The 18644-nt window shown below is 39.8% G+C and overlaps 1 protein-coding gene across 2 annotated transcripts in view; it reads left to right on the top strand.

Moving 5' to 3' along the window:
* LOC149243059 (uncharacterized) overlaps nt 1-18644 on the top strand; it is a 181602-nt gene that overhangs the window by 17844 nt on the left and 145114 nt on the right. For both annotated transcript variants that reach the window (XM_089374402.1, XM_089374403.1), the window contains exons 3-6: nt 16522-16584; nt 16880-17010; nt 17162-17199; nt 17367-17418. In XM_089374402.1, the coding sequence (XP_089230528.1) occupies nt 16522-16584; nt 16880-17010; nt 17162-17199; nt 17367-17418 (284 nt within the window). The remainder of the gene's footprint in view (nt 1-16521; nt 16585-16879; nt 17011-17161; nt 17200-17366; nt 17419-18644) is intronic.

Raw genomic sequence — 18644 nt, 5'->3', positions numbered from 1 at the left:
TCACTCAGACATATTTGGTATTATACCTGTGAACTCCTTGGGAGGATATTTATATTACCTCACTTTTACAGATGATTATTCTCGCAAGACTTGGATATACTTCTTGTAAAAGAAGGATGAAGTGGATGAAGTGTTCTCTTGGTTTCATCACTTCAAAGCCTTGATCGAGAATCAAACCGAAAAGAAGATCAAGATTTTAAGGACTGATAATGGGACTGAGTATGAATCCAAAGAGTTCCATGAATTTTGCAAAGAGGCTGGCATTAAGAGGGAGACTACAACACCATATACTCCTGAGCAAAATGGTTTGGCGGAAAGGAAGAATCGTACGTTGTGGAAGCTGTCTGTGCTATGCTCCATGATCAAAGACTTCAGAATTTTCTATGGGCTGAAGCTGCGAATACCGCTGTATATGTGCAAAACCGATGCCCTCATCAAGCATTGGGTTCCAAGACTCCCGAAGAAATGTTCACTGGTAAGAAACCTGACGTATCTCATTTTAGAATTTTTGGAAGTCTTGTATATTTTCATGTGCCGAAAGAGAAAAGGAATAAATTGGGTGCATCTGGAAAGAAAGGAATCTTTGTGGGCTATAGTGAAAATACTAAGGGCTATAGAATCTATGTGGCTAGTCAAAGGGAAGTCGAGATTAGCCATGATGTCACCTTTGAAAAAGATATGGCTCTTAGCAAAGTTGACAATTTTCCTACTCTAAGAGAATCTAAATAAGCCGACACCAGGAAACTGGAGGAAAAGGAAGATGAAACGATGCGCGATGTAGAAGAACTTATGCATCCTATTGATCCCCCTTCGCAAGAGCCTTCCTCTTCTAGGAAGAGGCCTTCATGGCTTAGGGGGACACTTGATGATGCTGAAGGACACATTGCACCCAGAGGGACTTTTTGGGAAAGTAAGAAGCCAACCAGGTTTCAGGGATACTTGACCATCACGAGCACGATCATCCAAAATGAGCCTTCATCATTTGCAAAAGCTGTCAAGCATCAAGTTTGGAAGGATGCTATGACTGAGGAATATGAGTCCATCACGAAAAACGATGTCTGAGATGTGGTCCCCTGTTAAAATTGGCAACTAGGGCCAAACTCCATGCGGATGACCCTAATGCACAGCAAAGAGGGAGCCCTATACGCAGCTAAGAAGAGACCCTAAGCCGCAACAAAAGAAGACCTAGCCGCAGATCAAAGGAGCCCTAACGCAACAAGTAGAAGCATGTTGACAACGTGAAAGAATTCGGGTTGCTGTAGGTGACAGCGCAGTAATAGAAGCTGTTCTAGGCATGTTTTGAGGACTGTTTGCAAGACAGGGAGCCACAGTCATAAGGTGAGGTTGTGCGTTAAAGAAGTCTGCACTCAAGTCTAAGAACAGATCAACGTAGGGCTGAATTGTGTATGCATTTGGGTGTTGCCAAGAGCAGTTAGCTAAGCCGAGATCTTCAGGGAGGAAACTGTGCTGTTTGAGTGTCATTTGGGCAGACCAAAATCTACAGCTAGCTGTTGTGCTAGGCCGCAGGCCATAGCACACAACTAGAGGTTGTGATAAAAGCAGTCTAGGGTGGACAAGACCTTTGGAAGGCATCTTGGCATGAGAGAAGGGTCTCCAAGGTAAACCGCTGTCCTAAAAGGACTTATCTCCTGACTGTGTGGTAGACTACAAGTCATGCCCTAACCTGAACACAGTCATAACAACAATGGTAATTGGTGTAGCAGTTGTACATTGGTGCAACAATGGCACATAGGAGCAACAATACATAGCACAATGTACAGTGCAACATAGTGCACATAATAATAGTGATGGTGCAGCATGGTGTAGATCAGTATTGCTAGACATTGGTGCTGCAATGGGACAGCATGGTAATGATGAGGTATTACAGCATGCAATGGTAAAGCATGATGCAACATGGGACAGCTGCAAGCATGAAGAATCATGGACAATAGCAGCATGGTAAAGCATGGACAACAGCAAGTACAGTGCTGCAAGTACATTGGGACAACAGTAAGCATGGTGCAGCAGTGGCACTATGTACAACAGTGCTAAACACTGGGACAACAACAACATGAGGTCCAACATTGTGATGATGGGTGCAGCATGGTGCAACACAGTGAGGTGCAACATGATGACGAGATGCAACACTATGATAGGTGAAGGAGTCACCTTGGAGAATTAGTTGAAGCAGCATGTCTTCAACTGATCTCATGTATCATCATCCTAGGAGATGATCTATGCTCTTATCTAGATAAGTCAAAGTGTTGACTTCTGTTGTAAATGTACTATCTCTATCTCTCTCTCTCTATGTTGAACTATTGAAGAACATATAAGAAGAATTGACGAAGGGTTTCCCCACATTGGGGTTTGTCCCTGGCTAGCGCCATATCTTGTGTCCTCTTGTCTTGGCTTGTCTTCTGCGATTTATATTTATGTTCTATCTGCAGTTTACTTTAATGTTGATGTGATTGCTAATCTGGAAAAGATATTGAGCTAACTATGAAAATTGAAATAAATTGCTCTAGCATAGAACATACCTAAAATTAACATGGTATCAGAGCTTAGGTGAAGACAAAGCCCAAGCAAGAGTGAAAGAACAATCACTAAAAACAGTTGGGAAAGGACAAAAGGATCAATGGATTCCTCATCCCTCTTCTAATTCACCAAGGGTGAAGTCAAAGCAGAGAATATTACCAGAATGGCACAGCGGAAGTTTCTGATGGCCTACCTGAAGATCACTTCTATGGGAAGTTTGGATCTAAGGGTGGAAGGAAAAGCAGATGCCTTGGTTGAAATAAGTTTGGCCATTATGCGAAGGAGTGTCCGACTGGTAGGGACACATCACTTGATGATGATAACAATCATTCTACGAACATCTTCAATGATCAGAGGAATGACAGGTAATGTAGGAAACAATCGACTCTTTAGAGAAAACTAGGAACCCCATGTATGAAGAATCGAATGTTGTTTCTGATAAGATAAAGAAGTGTTATCTTGTATTGGCCCTCTCCTTCAGATTCTTTGGGAATCTGGCTTATTGATTGTAGTGCTTCAAGGCACTTTATCGGATAGAAGGGTGCTCTCTTTAATTTGGTAGAGATGGAAACAATCATGGGATTATACTTGGAGCCGATGCCACCTATCCTGAAAAGGGTTTAAGGAACGTTACCCCTCAATTGAATGAGGGTAACTCGATTCATTTACAAGAATCTCTTTTATGTACCTGTTCCCAAGAAGAACCTGGTGTCCATTTCGGCAATGGAAGTCAAAGGTTTCAGGGTGGCATTCATCGATGGAAAGGTATGTGTTTGAAAATAGAATTTTCAAAGTTGCTTTTTCTCATGGGTTCAGGGTTGGCAATTTGTATCAAGTTGTAGGATGGTCCATTGGGGATCATGTCAATTGACATATCTCATCTATAACATCGAAGGTCTACTTATGGGGCCCTACCCAATGTGAGTAAGATGGTGACAGGAATGCCTGAATTCAAGAAGAGCATGAAGGTACATGTCTGAGATGTACCGAATGAAGATCTTACAGGGGGACCATTCCCCTTATGTAGCAGGTCCACAGGTTTGGAAAAACCTGAGGAGTTTGAAATTCATGATTGGGAATCTCATGTATACAGGTGGAAGAAAGCCCTCTATGGCTTGAAGCAAAACACTTCGGTCATAGTATGAGAGGAATGATAGCTGTCCGATGAAGCTGAGATTCACTAAGAGTGAAACCGATCCAAACCATTGCTCGAAAGCTGTGGATGATAAACCTCTCATACCAGCACCTTCTAACGACGACCTATTTTTGATAGTTGCAAACCCTCTCATTTGCAGAAGTAAGAGGGAGTTGGATTCCAGATGTGGAATGGTAACTGCAAGCCCGTGACTACCTCAAGTATCTTAACTTTCAAGAAGTTATATGATAGTGATGTCAGACCAGATTTGGGAAATGCCTATGAGTTTCATAAACTCCTTCACATCGATGTTCTTAGTGAACTTCCGTCCAGACATATGTTTTGCAGTTAGCATGATGAGCTCATATATGGTTGAACCTCACTGGATTGGTGCCAAGAGTCTTCTGAGATATCTTCAGAGCACAATCTCTCATGAATTGAGATACATTGCCTGAAATGTGAAGCTGCATGATTATTCGAATGCCGACTAGGGAGGCAGTGTGGAGGATCGCAAGAGCACTTCTGAGTGCTGGTTCTCTTTGGATTCTTCTTCGATATCATGGATGAGTAGGAAGCAGAAGTCGGTTGCTATAAGCACCACCGAGACCGAATACATAGCTATGAGTATGATCTCATATAAAGCTGCCTGGTTGTGGAAGCTCTTCAGTGAGCTGTTTGTACACATGATGAATACCACTGTGATTCTCTGTGACAACCAGGGGGGATTCGATTGTTGAGGAATCCCGTATTCGATGATTGCTCTAGCAGATAGACATTAGATACTACCTTATCTGGGATATGGTAAGTCGATGAGCGAGGAGGCTCCATCGCATTGAGACTGATGTACAGGTCGCAGAGATTTTGTCAAAGCCCCGGGGAAAGGTCAAATCTGTGACTTTCCCGAACGACTTGGAGTCGTTGAGAGACCTTCTTATAAGGGTCCTGCATGTTGCATGCATTGAGCTTTGGGAGCTCTTGGGGGCTTGGGGTACTTACTGGAGCAACACACGACCATAGGGCGACTCACCCTCCCCTAATGGTGTGCTGTGTACAGGGTGAATGGCTTAGCCTTCCCCTGTGATACCCCGAGGCGACTTTGGGATAGGATGATTAGTTCTCCTATCTAGGCATCCTACCCATGTAGTTTGGGACTCATGGGAAGTACCTCTCATTTCATCAATGAGCAGGGAAATGGGCTTAGGGGCCATAGTAGTACTATCGATGGACGCATCGTTGTATCTATTGTACTCCCTATGCTAGGATGACCTCCATTGATCTGGGATCAGTGTGAGTGATTTGAGACACTCTCTTGTGATATTGATCTAGGATCAATAAAACTGACTTCGGGTCAGAGAAGAGTGATATGACACACTCTCTTAAGATGTAACTGACTTCGGGTCAGTAGAGAATGGTATGAGACATTCTCAATCAATTCTTCTTCTTCATGGTTCAGTAGAGTAGAGCAGAGCAGTGTAGGGCACTAATGGCAAAGATAGTACAGTCGTACATATGGATCAATGGATGGAGTTCTCCCTAGTTGAGAGGGAGTGTTAAAATTGGCAACTAGGGCCAAACTCCATGTGGGTCATCTTTTTAATGGCAGCTGATATTTTTTTTGGATCCCTCTCATTGAGAGGTGTAGGATTGATCTAAAGATCATCTGATTTCGATAAGTATTCATGGAGATATAAATTTATTTGTGTTATGGAACAGTTCGTCAAGGTCGACCAACAACCAAATAAACCCCACATGTGCTCAACGTTTTAGCATAAATAGAGGTGCCTTGAAAGTCATTTGAGAACACACAACTCTCATGAGCTCCCTCTCTCCACTTGTTTGTGTTTGTCTTTTCTCAAGGAAGACGCAGTGGAAAGGGTCATCTAAGAGAGCCCTAGATGCAGTCATCAAAGATGCCCTAGCCGCAGTTGGAGAGCCCTAGCCACAGTTTTCAAGGAGATTTGTCCGCAGATCTAAGAAGCCCTAGCCGCAGTCAACATGAGTTCTAATACGCAGTAAGAAAAGACCCTAATCTGTAGCAAAAAGGGAGCCCTATACGTAGCTAAGAAGAGACCCTAAGCCGCAGCAAAAGAAGACCTAGCCGCAGATCAAAGGAGCCCTAACGCAGCAAGTAGAAGCATGTTGACAACGTGAAAGAATTCGGGTTGCTGTAGGTGACAACACAGTGATAGAAGCTGTTATAGGCATGTTTTGAGGACTGTTTGCAAGACAGGGAGCAACAGTGATAAGGTGAGGCTGTGCATTAAAGAAGTCGGCACTCAAGTCTAAGAACAGATCAACGTAGGGCTGAATTGTGTATGCATTTGGGTGTTGCCAAGAGCAATCAGCTAAGTCGAGATCTTCAGGGAGGAAACTGTGTTGTTTGAGTGTCATTTGGGCAAACTAAAATCCATAGCTAGCTGTTGTGCTAGGCCGTAGGCCATAGCACACAGCTAGAGGTTGTGATAAAAGCAGTCTAGGGTGGAAAAGACCTTTGGAAGGCATCTTGGCATGAGAGAAGGGTCTCCAAGGTAAACCGCTGTCCTAAAAGGACTTATCTCTTGACTGTGTGGTAGACTACCAGTCATGCCATAACCTGAACACAGTCATAACATCAATGGTAATTGGTGTAGCAGTTGTACATTGGTGCAACAATGGCATATAGGAGCATCAATACATAACACAATGTACGGTGCAACATAGTGCACATAATAATAGTGATGGTGCAGCATGGTGTAGATCAGTATTGCTAGACATTGATGCTGCAATGGGACAACATGGTAATGATGAGGTATTACAACATGCAATGGTATAGCATGATGCGACATGGGACAACTGCAAGCATGAAGAATCATGGACAACTGCAAGCATGGTAAAGCATGGACAATAGCAAGTACAATGCTGCGAGTACATTGGGACAACAGTAAGCATGGTGCAATAGTGGCACTATGTACAACAGTGCTAAAGACTGGGCAACAACAGCATGAGTTCCAACATTGTAATGATGGGTGCAACATGGTGCATCACGACGATGACGAGATGCAGCACTATGATAGGTGAAGGAGTCACCTTGGAGAATTAGTTGAAGTAACATGTCTTCAACTGATCTCATGTATCATCATCCTAGGAGACGATCTATGCTCTAATCTAGATAAGTCAAAGTGTTAACTTTTGTTGTAAATGTACTATCTCTATCTCTTTCTCTCTGCTGAACTATTAAAGAACATATAAGAAGAATTGACGAAGGGTTTCCCCACATTAGGGTTTGTCCCTGGCTAGCGCCATATCTTGTGTCCTCTTGTCTTGGCTTGTTTTCTGTGATTTATATTTAACATCCCCAAATGCCAAGACAAAGCTGTTGTCACTTCGAAATGGCTTTACAAGATAAAGCATGGAGCTGATGGAAGTGTTGAAAAGTATAAGGCAAGTTTTGTCGCTCGTGGCTTCTCCCAGAAGGAAGGTATAGACTATGACGAGATATTTGTACCTGTTGCCCGATACACCACCATTCGCTCGATCATAGCCCTTGCTGCTTCGCAAGGATGGAACCTACATCAGATGGATGTCAAGACTGCATTCTTGCATGGTTCGATCAAAGAGGAAGTCTATGTGGAACAACTCGAAGGATTTGAGATTCATGACTGGGAATCTCACGTGTGCAGGTTGAAGAAAGCCCTCTTTGGGCTAAAGCAAGCACCCCAAGCGTGGTATGGGAGGATCGATAGCTACTTGATGAAGCTGGGATTCACTAGGAGTGAAGTTGACCCTAACCTTTACTTTAAGGTTGAAGATGACAAACCTCTCATACTGGTGTTGTATGTTGACGACCTCTTTCTGACAGGGGCAGACCCTCTCATTCTCAAATGTAAGAGGGAGTTGGCTTCCGAGTTCGAGATGAAGGACCTGGGATTGATGCACTAATTCCTAGGACTGGAAGTCTGGCAGAAACCAGGGGATATTTTCCTATCTCAAGGAAAATATGTGGTGAATATTTGGAGAGATTTGGTATGGTGGACTGCAAGCCCGTGACTACCCCGATGGAGCTTGACTTCAAGAAGTTAAGCGGTAGTGTTGCTGGACCTGTTTTACGAAATACTATCGAGTATCGTCAACTCATCAGAGCATTGATGTTCTTAGTGAACTCCCATCCGAATATATGTTTTGTAGTCAACACGTTGAGTCAACATATGGTTGAGCCTCACCACACACATTGGATTGGTGCCAAGAATCTGTTGAGATATCTTCGTGGCACAATCACTCATGGGTTGAGATACACTGCCGGAAATGTGAGACTACATGGATATACTGATGTTGATTGGGCAGGCAGTGTGGTGGACTGAAAGAGCACTTCCGGGTGCTGTTTCTCTTTGGGATCCACTTTGATATCTTGGATGAGCAGGAAGCAGAAGTCGGTGGCTTTGAGCACCATCGAGGCAGAGTACATTGCTACTAGTATGGCCTCTTGTGAGGCGGTCTGGTTGCAGAAGCTCTTTAGTGAGCTGTTTGGATTTACATTGGATACTACCGTGATCCTGTGTGACAACCAGAGCGAGATTCGTTTATCAGAGAATCCCGTATTTCATGATCGCTCCAAGCATATCGATATCAGGTACCACTATATCTGGGATATGGTGCAGCGGGGAGCAATAAGGCTCCAACATATCGGTACAGATGAACAGGTCGCTGACATTTTGACGAAGCCCCTGGGAAAGGTCAAATTCTTGACTTTCCGAGAACGACTTGGTGTCGTTGAGAGACCCTCTTATGAGGGTCGTGTATGATGCATACATTGAGCTTTGGGAGCTCCAGGGGGGCGCGGGGTACTTCTTGGAGCGACATGCGACCACAGGGCGACTCACCCTCCCCTGGTGGTGCGCTAAGTACAGGGTGAAAGGTTCAACCTTCCCCTGTGACACCCTGTGGTGACTGTGGGCCAGGATGATTAGTTCTCCCATGGCGACTGTTGGACAGGATGATTTGTTCTCCTGTGGACAGGATGATTAGTTCTCCTATCGAGGCATCCTACCCATGCAGTCTGGGACTCATGGGAAGTACCTCTCATTTGATCAATGAGTAGGGAAATGGGGTTAGGGACCATTAGTAGTACTATCAATGGACGCATCGTTGTATCTACCATACTCCCTATGCTAGGATGACCTCCATTGATCTGTGGGATCAATGATACTGATCTGGGATCAGTGAGAGTGGTATGACACTTTGAGACTGACTTCGGGCTAGACGAGGATGGTATGATACATCCTCAATCATTTCTTCTTCTTCATAGTTCAGCAGAGCAGAGCAGAGAAAAGCAGTGCAGAGCCAAGCAGTGCAAGGCAGTGCATTTGATGGCAGGGATAGGACCGACAGTCAGACGGATTAGCAGATGGAGTTCTCCCTAGTTGAGAGGGAGTGTTAAAATTGGAAACTAGGGCCAAACTCCATGTGGGTCACCTTATTTATGGCAACTGATATTTTTCCTAGATTCCTCTTGTCGAGAGGTGTAGGATTGATCTAAAGATCATCCGATTCCAACAAGTATTTATGAAGATATGAATTTATTTGTATTTACTTGACAAATTGTCAAGGTCGGCCAACAGCGAAATGTGTGGCACACATGCCCAACAAATCATATAAGTACAAGTGAGGTTGATTCATTATCAACTCATCTTCTCTCTCCTCATCTTATTGGGCAAGCAAGAAGGACAAATTAGGGCAGCTTCTCTCACATGTGCAAGAAGAAGGATGAATTAGGGCAATGTTGACTGAATTAGGGTAGCATTTAGGGCAGCGTTGACTTTCTAAACGTTGACATTTCTAGGGCTGCGTTGATCAAATGCTGGGCTGTTTTATGGAACGTTGACCAAGGGGAGACTTGCGCTGACTTTTTAGGGGCTGCGTTGACTTGAAAGTTGACTAGCATTGACTGGTTAGGGCTGACCGCATATTACTAAACTTTTGACTGCTGTTTTGACTGATTATTGTGGATTGTTTTGGGCTGCTGAAGATAGCTGTTGAAGATCGAGTTCTTCAAGTTGACTAGAAGTCAATCCGGGGCTGTTTTGACCAAGTTTGACTTTGCTGATTTAGGGTTTGTTGCTGCTGTTATTAACAAAATCCTGAATTGTACTATTTCTCTCTGCTGAATTATTGAAGATTAAAGAAGAATTGATCAAAGGGTTTCCCCGCATTGGGGTTTGTCCCTAGCTAGCCGCCACATCTTGTGTCTCTTGTCTTGGCTTGTTTTCTATCGATCGTTTAATGTTCTATCTACACTTTACTTTATGTTTATGTGATTGCTAAACAGTGGCTAATAAAAAGATTTGAAGTAAACTGCTTTGAGCATAAAACATACCATAATTTAACACTTTTGTCCAGGTGCTAAATGTTTCTGTCCCGACCATCTTTTGCATTTTGTGGAACATTTTCTTGTTGTATGTGGCCAATTATGCCTTTACTCTTCTTTTCAACTGCATCAAACTCCAGGGCATCATTCCAGGCCCGACCCATGGTGTGGGCAATGGAAAGGGGAAAGCTAGCCCTATGTGGACCTAGGTGGGAGAAATGATGAATGGGGCTATAATGAGTGGAAGGGGAGCAATATATATGGATGAGGGAGTGAGACCACACAACCAAAATCAGGGTTTCCATGTAATACCATCCCTAAAGTTGAAGAGTCAGTAAAAGAGATCCCACATGACTAGAATCCAAGGTTAACATCCAGAAAGGGGTCTAGGGGATAAGAGCACAAACCTAGCCCATTATTTCTGCCAAATCCTCCCATAAATCCATACCCAGAAGTGTCCATGATAAACAAACTGCAATACTCAATTACCAAATGACAAGGCATACCTTTAGGTTCGGGAGGCCCACCTTCAAACATACGATCATGGCAAATGGGTGAGGGACCACATGGCTGGCTCAAGTGGCGGAGAAGTGGCACAACAAGGTAGTTGGTGGCTGCAAGGGGTTGTTGGCTGCCAGCTGAGGACCATCTTGGAGAAATGTTTTATCCCAGGGACATCACCCACAAAATGGTGGGTAACAGGCCATGGGCTAATAGAGGTAAAGCCTCTCTTTCTTTGCATTGATTGTAACTTTCTTGCGGGCTGATTTGTTGGTGCAAACAGTGCTTAACATTTCCAGATTTGAGAGAACCTCTCTCGTAATTTTTATTTGGTAAGTGTGCCTTTCTCAAGGAGGAGATCTAGCTCTCATAAGTGGCATCTTTGCAAAGACTCCCTTTGACTTATTTGGAACCCTTTTGAGATGCTTTTCTCTTGTAACAAATCAATAATAAAATTAGTTTTGCTTGAGGGAGCTTGGGAAATTCTCCCATGGTATCCCACCTCCCCATTTAGAAGGAGGACTCTTTCTTGGGTGGATTGATTTTCATAGTTTAGATTCTAACTCTCATGTTTAATTCATTTGCATGCACTCTACTTTGCTAATCTAATTTGTTCTATGCATGGTTAATCTCTAGACTTAACACAACACTCACATTTCTCTTCATTTGCAAAGTTGAACTTGTCAAGTTTGCCATTTTCATTTCCCAAGTTCTTGTATTGTGCAATTTATTGTTGCTTAAGCTACAACACTTGCAACATATTTTTGAGCAACTCATTTTATGTGCTTTCAAGTTACAATACATAAGCAAGTACTTTACATTTTCATTGGCAAACTTTGATTTGTTCACCAATCTACTTTACTTGACAATTGTTTCATAAGCTATTTGGGTACATGCTTTATCATTTCATGTCAATTTATGCTTTAAGTGCCATCTTGATTACACTGCTCTTTTGACATATTTCTTGGAGCATTTTATTTGTCATCATTTACTTGAAGCAATTTACTTTGAACAACTTACTTGTCTAACATTAGAGGAAATTTCAGCTTAAAAGTGACCTCCTAAGAAAAAATCAAGAGGTTTTAAAAAATGCCGTGTAGACAATTTTTTATTATTAATTTATTTTCATCTATGTTCCACATTATTTATTAGCACAAGATTTAATATTTTTTTTAATATATTATTTCTAAATTTTTACTGTTATCGAAATCCCTCAATACATGACACTTTTATTAAAATAACTGTCTATATATATTTTATGTTTAAATTTAACTATATATATATATATATTTGTTACACCAGAACCACTCATGATAGGTGGGAAACCCATTCCAATGGTTCCTGCGCTCCCGGGGAGCTTTGGAACTGTATGGGAACATTACATTTTTAGTGGGAGCTGCAATGGGCACTGGGGAAAGTTCCGGGAGCTTTGAAGACTGTTTTGTTGGAGTTCCAACATTCGCTGTGGTTGGGGAATACAAATCCTATAAAGAAATACACTGAACTGCCCAAAAAACATGAGCCTATGTTGAAACCTTCGCAAGAAGAAAGGCCAAAGACATCCTTAACACTGATATCCTTGATTAAGAAACTGGAGCAATCCCTTGATGGGTTAAGGAAGCGTGTGACACCTTGACTTAAGTGAAATATTTGGGATGTCATGCTGATGAGTATTTCTTTTGCTGTTTATGTATATATATCACAGAAGATTGTGTGTGCATATTGTATGTGGCAGTCAATGCTTAAACATTAGAGTTGCTTTTTCTCTTAAGAGAACTGATAATGAACTTGACATTTTATATATATAAAAGGGAGACTTAGGGAGAGAGACACCCAGAGAATATATTTATATATAAAAGAGATTATATATTATATATTTAAACTGATTTTAATATTTGAATATTTTGATTCAATATTAATTTTGATTATTATAGAAATTATATAATTAAAAAATTAATTTTTATTTTTATATTTTTAATTTTTTTATTATATAATTTTAGTGCTCCCGATTAGACGTTTACTGTAAATTTTGGGGAAACCTCTAGCTGTTCTGGACACCCATACCCAAGTTCCCAACATTCTCACGTTCCAGAAACTCATGCAACACACACACATATATATAACTATTTTTTGGTTTTTTCAAGGACATTGTCTATTGAAGCCACAATTTCGCCCGAAATATATTTTTGGTCGGAATCCAACAATTTTTCCTTTCTGGAATATATTTTTTAACTATTTAACTACTTTTTAACTATTTATGTTCAACTATAATCATGTTTTATTTTTAACTATTTTATATTTAACTATAAATATCTATATTTATATTTTATATTTAACTTTCTATATATATTTTATATTTAATTATTTTTTGTGTTTTTTTGGGGCATAGTTCTCAATGTCAAATGGTACGCATTTTTAATCTTATATATTTTTTCACTAATATCAAGATTTACATTGCATTAATAACTTTTTTCAATATTCTCATTCATATGGGTGTGGTTGGTAAAATAACATTAATAAAATATTTCACGAATATCCAAATTAATAATAAAATATTTCACCGATACCCAAATTAAGCAATTTGAAATTATTTAGGACATATACCTCTTTTTAAATGTAAAGGATTTTGATTGGTTTACATATTATGACATGGAAATTAGGTGAAAATTTCATGGAACTTTTAGGCTGAAATTTCCTCTAATGTTTCACTTGGTTCATTTGGTTTACAAGCGATTTGTGAAGTATATGATTCCATGCAATTTTCATTTCAAACCTTGTGAAGTGACATTGAGCTAGTTTCACTTTAATTTCTTCCTTTGAAGTTTTTGGTACAATTTATTTTGAGCATTATTTCATTTCATTCACTTAGAAACATTGTTATCAACACTTTTCTTTGGAAGAATTAACACTCAACCATTTCATTAAGCATTCTAGTATTAGATTTGCATATTTAAAACTCACCTCCACGCATAAGCTTGGTTGTATCGACATCATAGGACAATATTTTCTGATCTTTCTTCCATCTGGTACGGAGTAAGGTTCCAACATGTGACCTCACAGTTCTCTTGGAGGCTTTGTCCATTTGTAGGAACGAAGGCACGTGGATTTGTAAGGATTAGGGGAAGGGTATCGTTAACGACGGATTTAGTGTCTCCTTAAGCCCCCTTCCTTGCAAGTCAACCCAATCTTTACCCTTTGGTAAGAATTTTAAACGGGAATTTCTCACTTTAGATTAAGTATCTAAACTTAACCAAGATAATTGCATTTCACTTAGTCTAGTTTTAACATCATCTTATCAAGTTGTTTTATGAGCATTTACATTTCAGTTGCAATATTTGACATATTTCTTGTACTTGTCATTCTAAGATTTATTTTGCTCATGGTTATTTGATGTCATTGTCTATTTCTATTTGAGCATTTCCTTTACAAGTGCAAGTTTTATTTACTTTGCAAGTTATATTTCTTGTTGCTCATATTTCATATGTTGAACTAACATTGGTTTTGTAGGATACTTGTCATTGTAACTTCAAATTTCATTTCCATCTTGCAAGTACTTGTTATCTTTATTTGAGCAATTATTTACAAGGCACTGGTTTATACTCTTATTTCTTGAATGTCATATGGATCATCATTGAATGTATCTTTCATATTGCTCATGCATTTACATACTCACTGAACATTGAATCGAGTTATCTTTGAGAAGTAGTTCCTTTAACTTTAGTCTCCTAGATTTTGTTCTCAACAAGTTTCATCTCATTAACCATCTTTAGGGACCACCACCCTTATCTTAACTAGGAGAGAGATTTAACGGAGAGAGTTGGTATTAGGTGAGAACTCCTTCTATGAGTTTGCCACCAAGAACACACCTTGTGGGGTTGAGGATTTTTCCCACATTAACTTAGGTGTGCAAGCGGGGTGACAACAGGACCTATAGGCTTTCCCTCCTCAGGGCTTGATAGATTGTGTGGTAATAGATCCCATGGTAGAAAGTCTTCCCTGTGGCCATTCACCCCAAGCCAAATTAGCATGGCTTCTTGGGTGAATGTAACATTCCCCCACTAGTTAAATCAAAGTGACCCTGTGGGAGAATGTCTGCCCGTTGCTGCAAAAAAATCAACAGAGCACCACCCAAGCATCTGGCACATCTATGGCTACAATATCCATCAATACAGAGATGTCCTTATTAGCATCCAAGGATGCATGGACATCCTTCATAAGACCATAGAAAAGCATGGACTTTGAGTCAAATCCGCACACATTCTTATAAGGCCTAGTGATTTCCATTTCCAATTGGTTCATGATTCTTAAAGGCATTACATTTGCAGAAGAATGAAAGTCAAGCATAGCATCATGTAAAATCATATTGTTTATCACTAGAGACAATAAGAAGGGTGCATGCCCTCCATTTCTTCTATCATTATACATGTTTTGGAGAACAATCAAAGGGTCTTCAGGCTCTTTTTCAAGGTTGAATGCCTTCTTAACTTGCCCTCTTTGGGGTTCAAGTTTGGCCAACTCCAAAAGAGGCACTTGCACATTCATTTTAGCTAACACATTTCCTAAGTCAAGATTTAAAAACATGTTAGGATTCTAGGTAGTGGGGTTAGGGATGTTCTTAGGTGGTGGAGGTGGCCTATTTGACCTTCTCCAAGATTATTCAAACCCTCTATATTTAGCCATAGGTCGTTTGAACTCGTTTCCTTGGAATTATTTCTTTCTCACTTGGAGCCCTACTTTATTGATCACTATCCTTGGTTATTATTTTTAGCAAAAACCTTGGAGGGTATTTAGCTTGGGAGTTTTTAGGTTATCTAATCTCCAAGATCTGCTGGAGAAGCCTCCCTTGTGGGGATAGTATCCATCCATAGAACAATAGGGGAATACTTACTAAGGTGACAATGGAGGCTGATATCGTTGTTGCCGTTGATCTAGAGTGCTTAGTGAGGCTTTGCACTAAGGTGCTATATTTTGCGGTAACAAGCACTTTGGGCTAGCATTGTAAATAAACCCATAGATCATAAGCCCCTTTTGTAGAGTAACTCATGTAGCCCTAGGCCTTTTACCTCAACAATTAACTTTAGGACTAGTCAAGGGATTGCCCCTCTTGGCTTGGTTTTGCCAAGCCTAAAGTGAGGAGCAAGCCACTTAGGCAACAGGTGGTAGTTCACTTAGTAGTTGCCTTAACCATTCCCCTTTGGGAGGTTAGGACTTTTCCTCTAGGGAGAGTTCGAGAGATAACATGAAGAATTACCAATGAGTTGCTTCCATTGTCTTAACGACACATGAAGGTTCAATCGCCTACAAAGCGATATACTTAATGTCAACCAAGATGTCATGATAGTGGGATGTTCATTCTGCCATAATCACCCACCCAACCACATTGAAAGGACTGAGAGCCCCCCCTAGATTGGAACCCAGGTGAATGGTCTAACAATCCATCTCCCCAATGTTGTGTTTGAATCAACATCTCATTGGCCAGCCCTTTTAATAACTTGTTAAATGGCCCAATAAATTAATGGTGGTTTGTTCTAACATCTGACTCAATGTCGTGTTATAAAGGACACACTCAAGCAAGCAAAGAGATGTGTATGTGTATATATATTTTTGTTATCTGCACACAGGGCATTCGGCTTACTTGTAGGTTGAGTTGAAGTATTTGGAATTGTCAGGGTAACTATAGTACTGTTTTTAAACCATGACTTCCACAAGTTGAAGTTGCTTATAATTCAATCTCTGGAATGGATCCAATTTTGGAAACAAAAGGATTTCTTATTACTTGAATGTTAATTGCTCATGAGGAAAATTAAGTCGTTTAAATGTCATAATATTATATAAAATTTCATTGCTGTAATGGATCTGATTTTGGAAGCAAACGACTTTCTTATTACTTGAATGTTAAATGCTCTAGAAGGCAATTAAGTTGTTTATAATATTTTATAATTTCACTGCTGGCATGGATCGGATTTTGGAAACAAAAGAAACTCTTATGACTTGAATGTTTATTGCTCAGGAATAAAATTAATATCATTCAAGAGGAGCGAAGGCCTTATTTAATATACTTATTAAAGGCAAAGTAAGTAATTTTTTGGCTTGCCATTTTATTATCTGGTATGAAGGAACTTTTGCAGCAATATAGTAGCACAGCACCTTACTTGAAAGAAGGAAAGAGGTTATAGATAAATGGTTATATTAACAATGAGCATTCAGTTAAAGATATTGTATAGGAAAATCCATTCTCCAGAAATCAACTATCTAAACTGTTTATTTGAGTGGTGGTGTATTTATGATCTCAAAATTGAAATTTGGGGATATGTTGAATATGATGGCAAAAAATGTCTCGTTTGATGTTGTTAGAATCATGATTGCAGACACATATCAACAATGTGGGAGATAGCTGAGATGCATTATAATGATACAAGTACAGATACTGATAGTGTGGCTGCTATACTGGAAAGAAAGCTTATCTTTCCGGAGTTCTGGAGAGGGAAGATCAGTGGAGGTATTGTTGGTGTGAAGCATACTTCCTCATATGCAAAATACTCTTTTAGACCTTGAAACAGGTTGTCTTAACCTTTTGAGTGGAATCTGGCTAAGGTCTTTTTCTAACATTTTGTTGTACCCATGGACATGGCTAATATCAACTATTAAAGGGGACCGGCTATTTCCTTTGAAGGGAAAGTTTAAAATGGTAATTGCAGTGTACATTTTATTCTGAATGCTTATGCCAATGCTTATTTATTTGATATACTCTCTAATGTTAAATAGAACGCAAATCGATCTTTAGAAAGAGAATCTTTGCATATGCACTTTGTTATGCTTGGTGTATAGAGTGACTTAATTCATTATATGTGGCAGGCATTTTTTGTTGATAAGAATGTGGATGGCGTATATGGTCGAGTTCTTCTAGGTATAGTTAAATTTGTTCTATGAAAATATATTCAATGCATTTTTATTGCTTCTATCATGCTAAATCTTATATATATATATAATTTTTTTGTTTGTTAATATGTTTTGACTTTGCCTGGTGACTTCCTAGTCATATCCGTTCATTCTAGAGCAGGAGACCACTAGATATGCCTCTAGTTTTTGCACCAATATTAACTTCCTGTATATTTTATAACAAACACTCCCTATTTAGTTGCCAGATGTTCCTCTTATTAATTTATGAATGCTACGTTGCCCCTCTTACCCTCATAGGCAGGGAGGTTCACAAGTCTTCTGATGCATGTCAGAATGGTTCACGAGTATTTTGATGCATTCCCTCTTCCTTCGTACCTATTCCCTGTTGGAAAAATGTATATATGATACACAAGTGGTCATCAGTTGGATTCTCTCTATATGTTATTTTTAGCATTTTTTTTAGGAGATACACTTGCACTTCCACATTGTAGTCATATTGACTGTACTATTCTTCAGTCTCAATGACCTACTTTTGTGGTCATCAGTTGGGCACTAATAAATTTACTTTACTCTCCTAAGTAATGAATTAATGCAATTTATTAAATTCACCATTATATTATACATTATAATATAGAATTACTATGACATTGAGTGTTACTTATTCTAACAGCCCCCTTAACATGAAATACAATTTTTTTAATTTCACATCATTTTTCCTTCAGGATTTGTCATCCTACCACATGAGTATTAGTTGTAGATGACATCTACAACTCTTCCTTTGGTAGCCCTACATTAGCCCATCCAGATATTGTTCAAAAATCAAGAATGAACATTAAATCAAAATTACCTTTGTGATGGTCTTTTTATTAGACATCTGCATTTGTTGTAAAATCAACATCCTGCATACATATTGACACATATCCAAAAATATTAAATGTCAAGGGTCTCTTTCCTTTCGAGACTTCATTGGAGTCTTCATACCTTTTCCATGGAGATGTGGCAATCAGTGCTTCTAGCCATCGGATGTTGATTTCCTTTTTCTATGTGACCATAGTTGCATCTTTCATGATCTCTCCTTACTTTCTTCACATATTGCCTCCTCGGAACTTTCATCCATAGTTCCTTCATTTTTGTCAACTACCTCATACTCCATATGAGGACTTATGATGTTGATTTCATCTTAGTCAATATGTGAACCATGTCTTTATGCATCCTTCGAAAGGAGGAGATCCC

This window comes from Pinus tabuliformis, chromosome 8 (assembly GCF_031772625.1).
Source record: "Pinus tabuliformis cultivar Carrire ecotype Pingquan chromosome 8, CPIR1, whole genome shotgun sequence".
Lineage (NCBI taxonomy): Eukaryota > Viridiplantae > Streptophyta > Pinopsida > Pinales > Pinaceae > Pinus > Pinus tabuliformis.
This window is presented reverse-complemented; position numbering and strand designations above follow the sequence as displayed.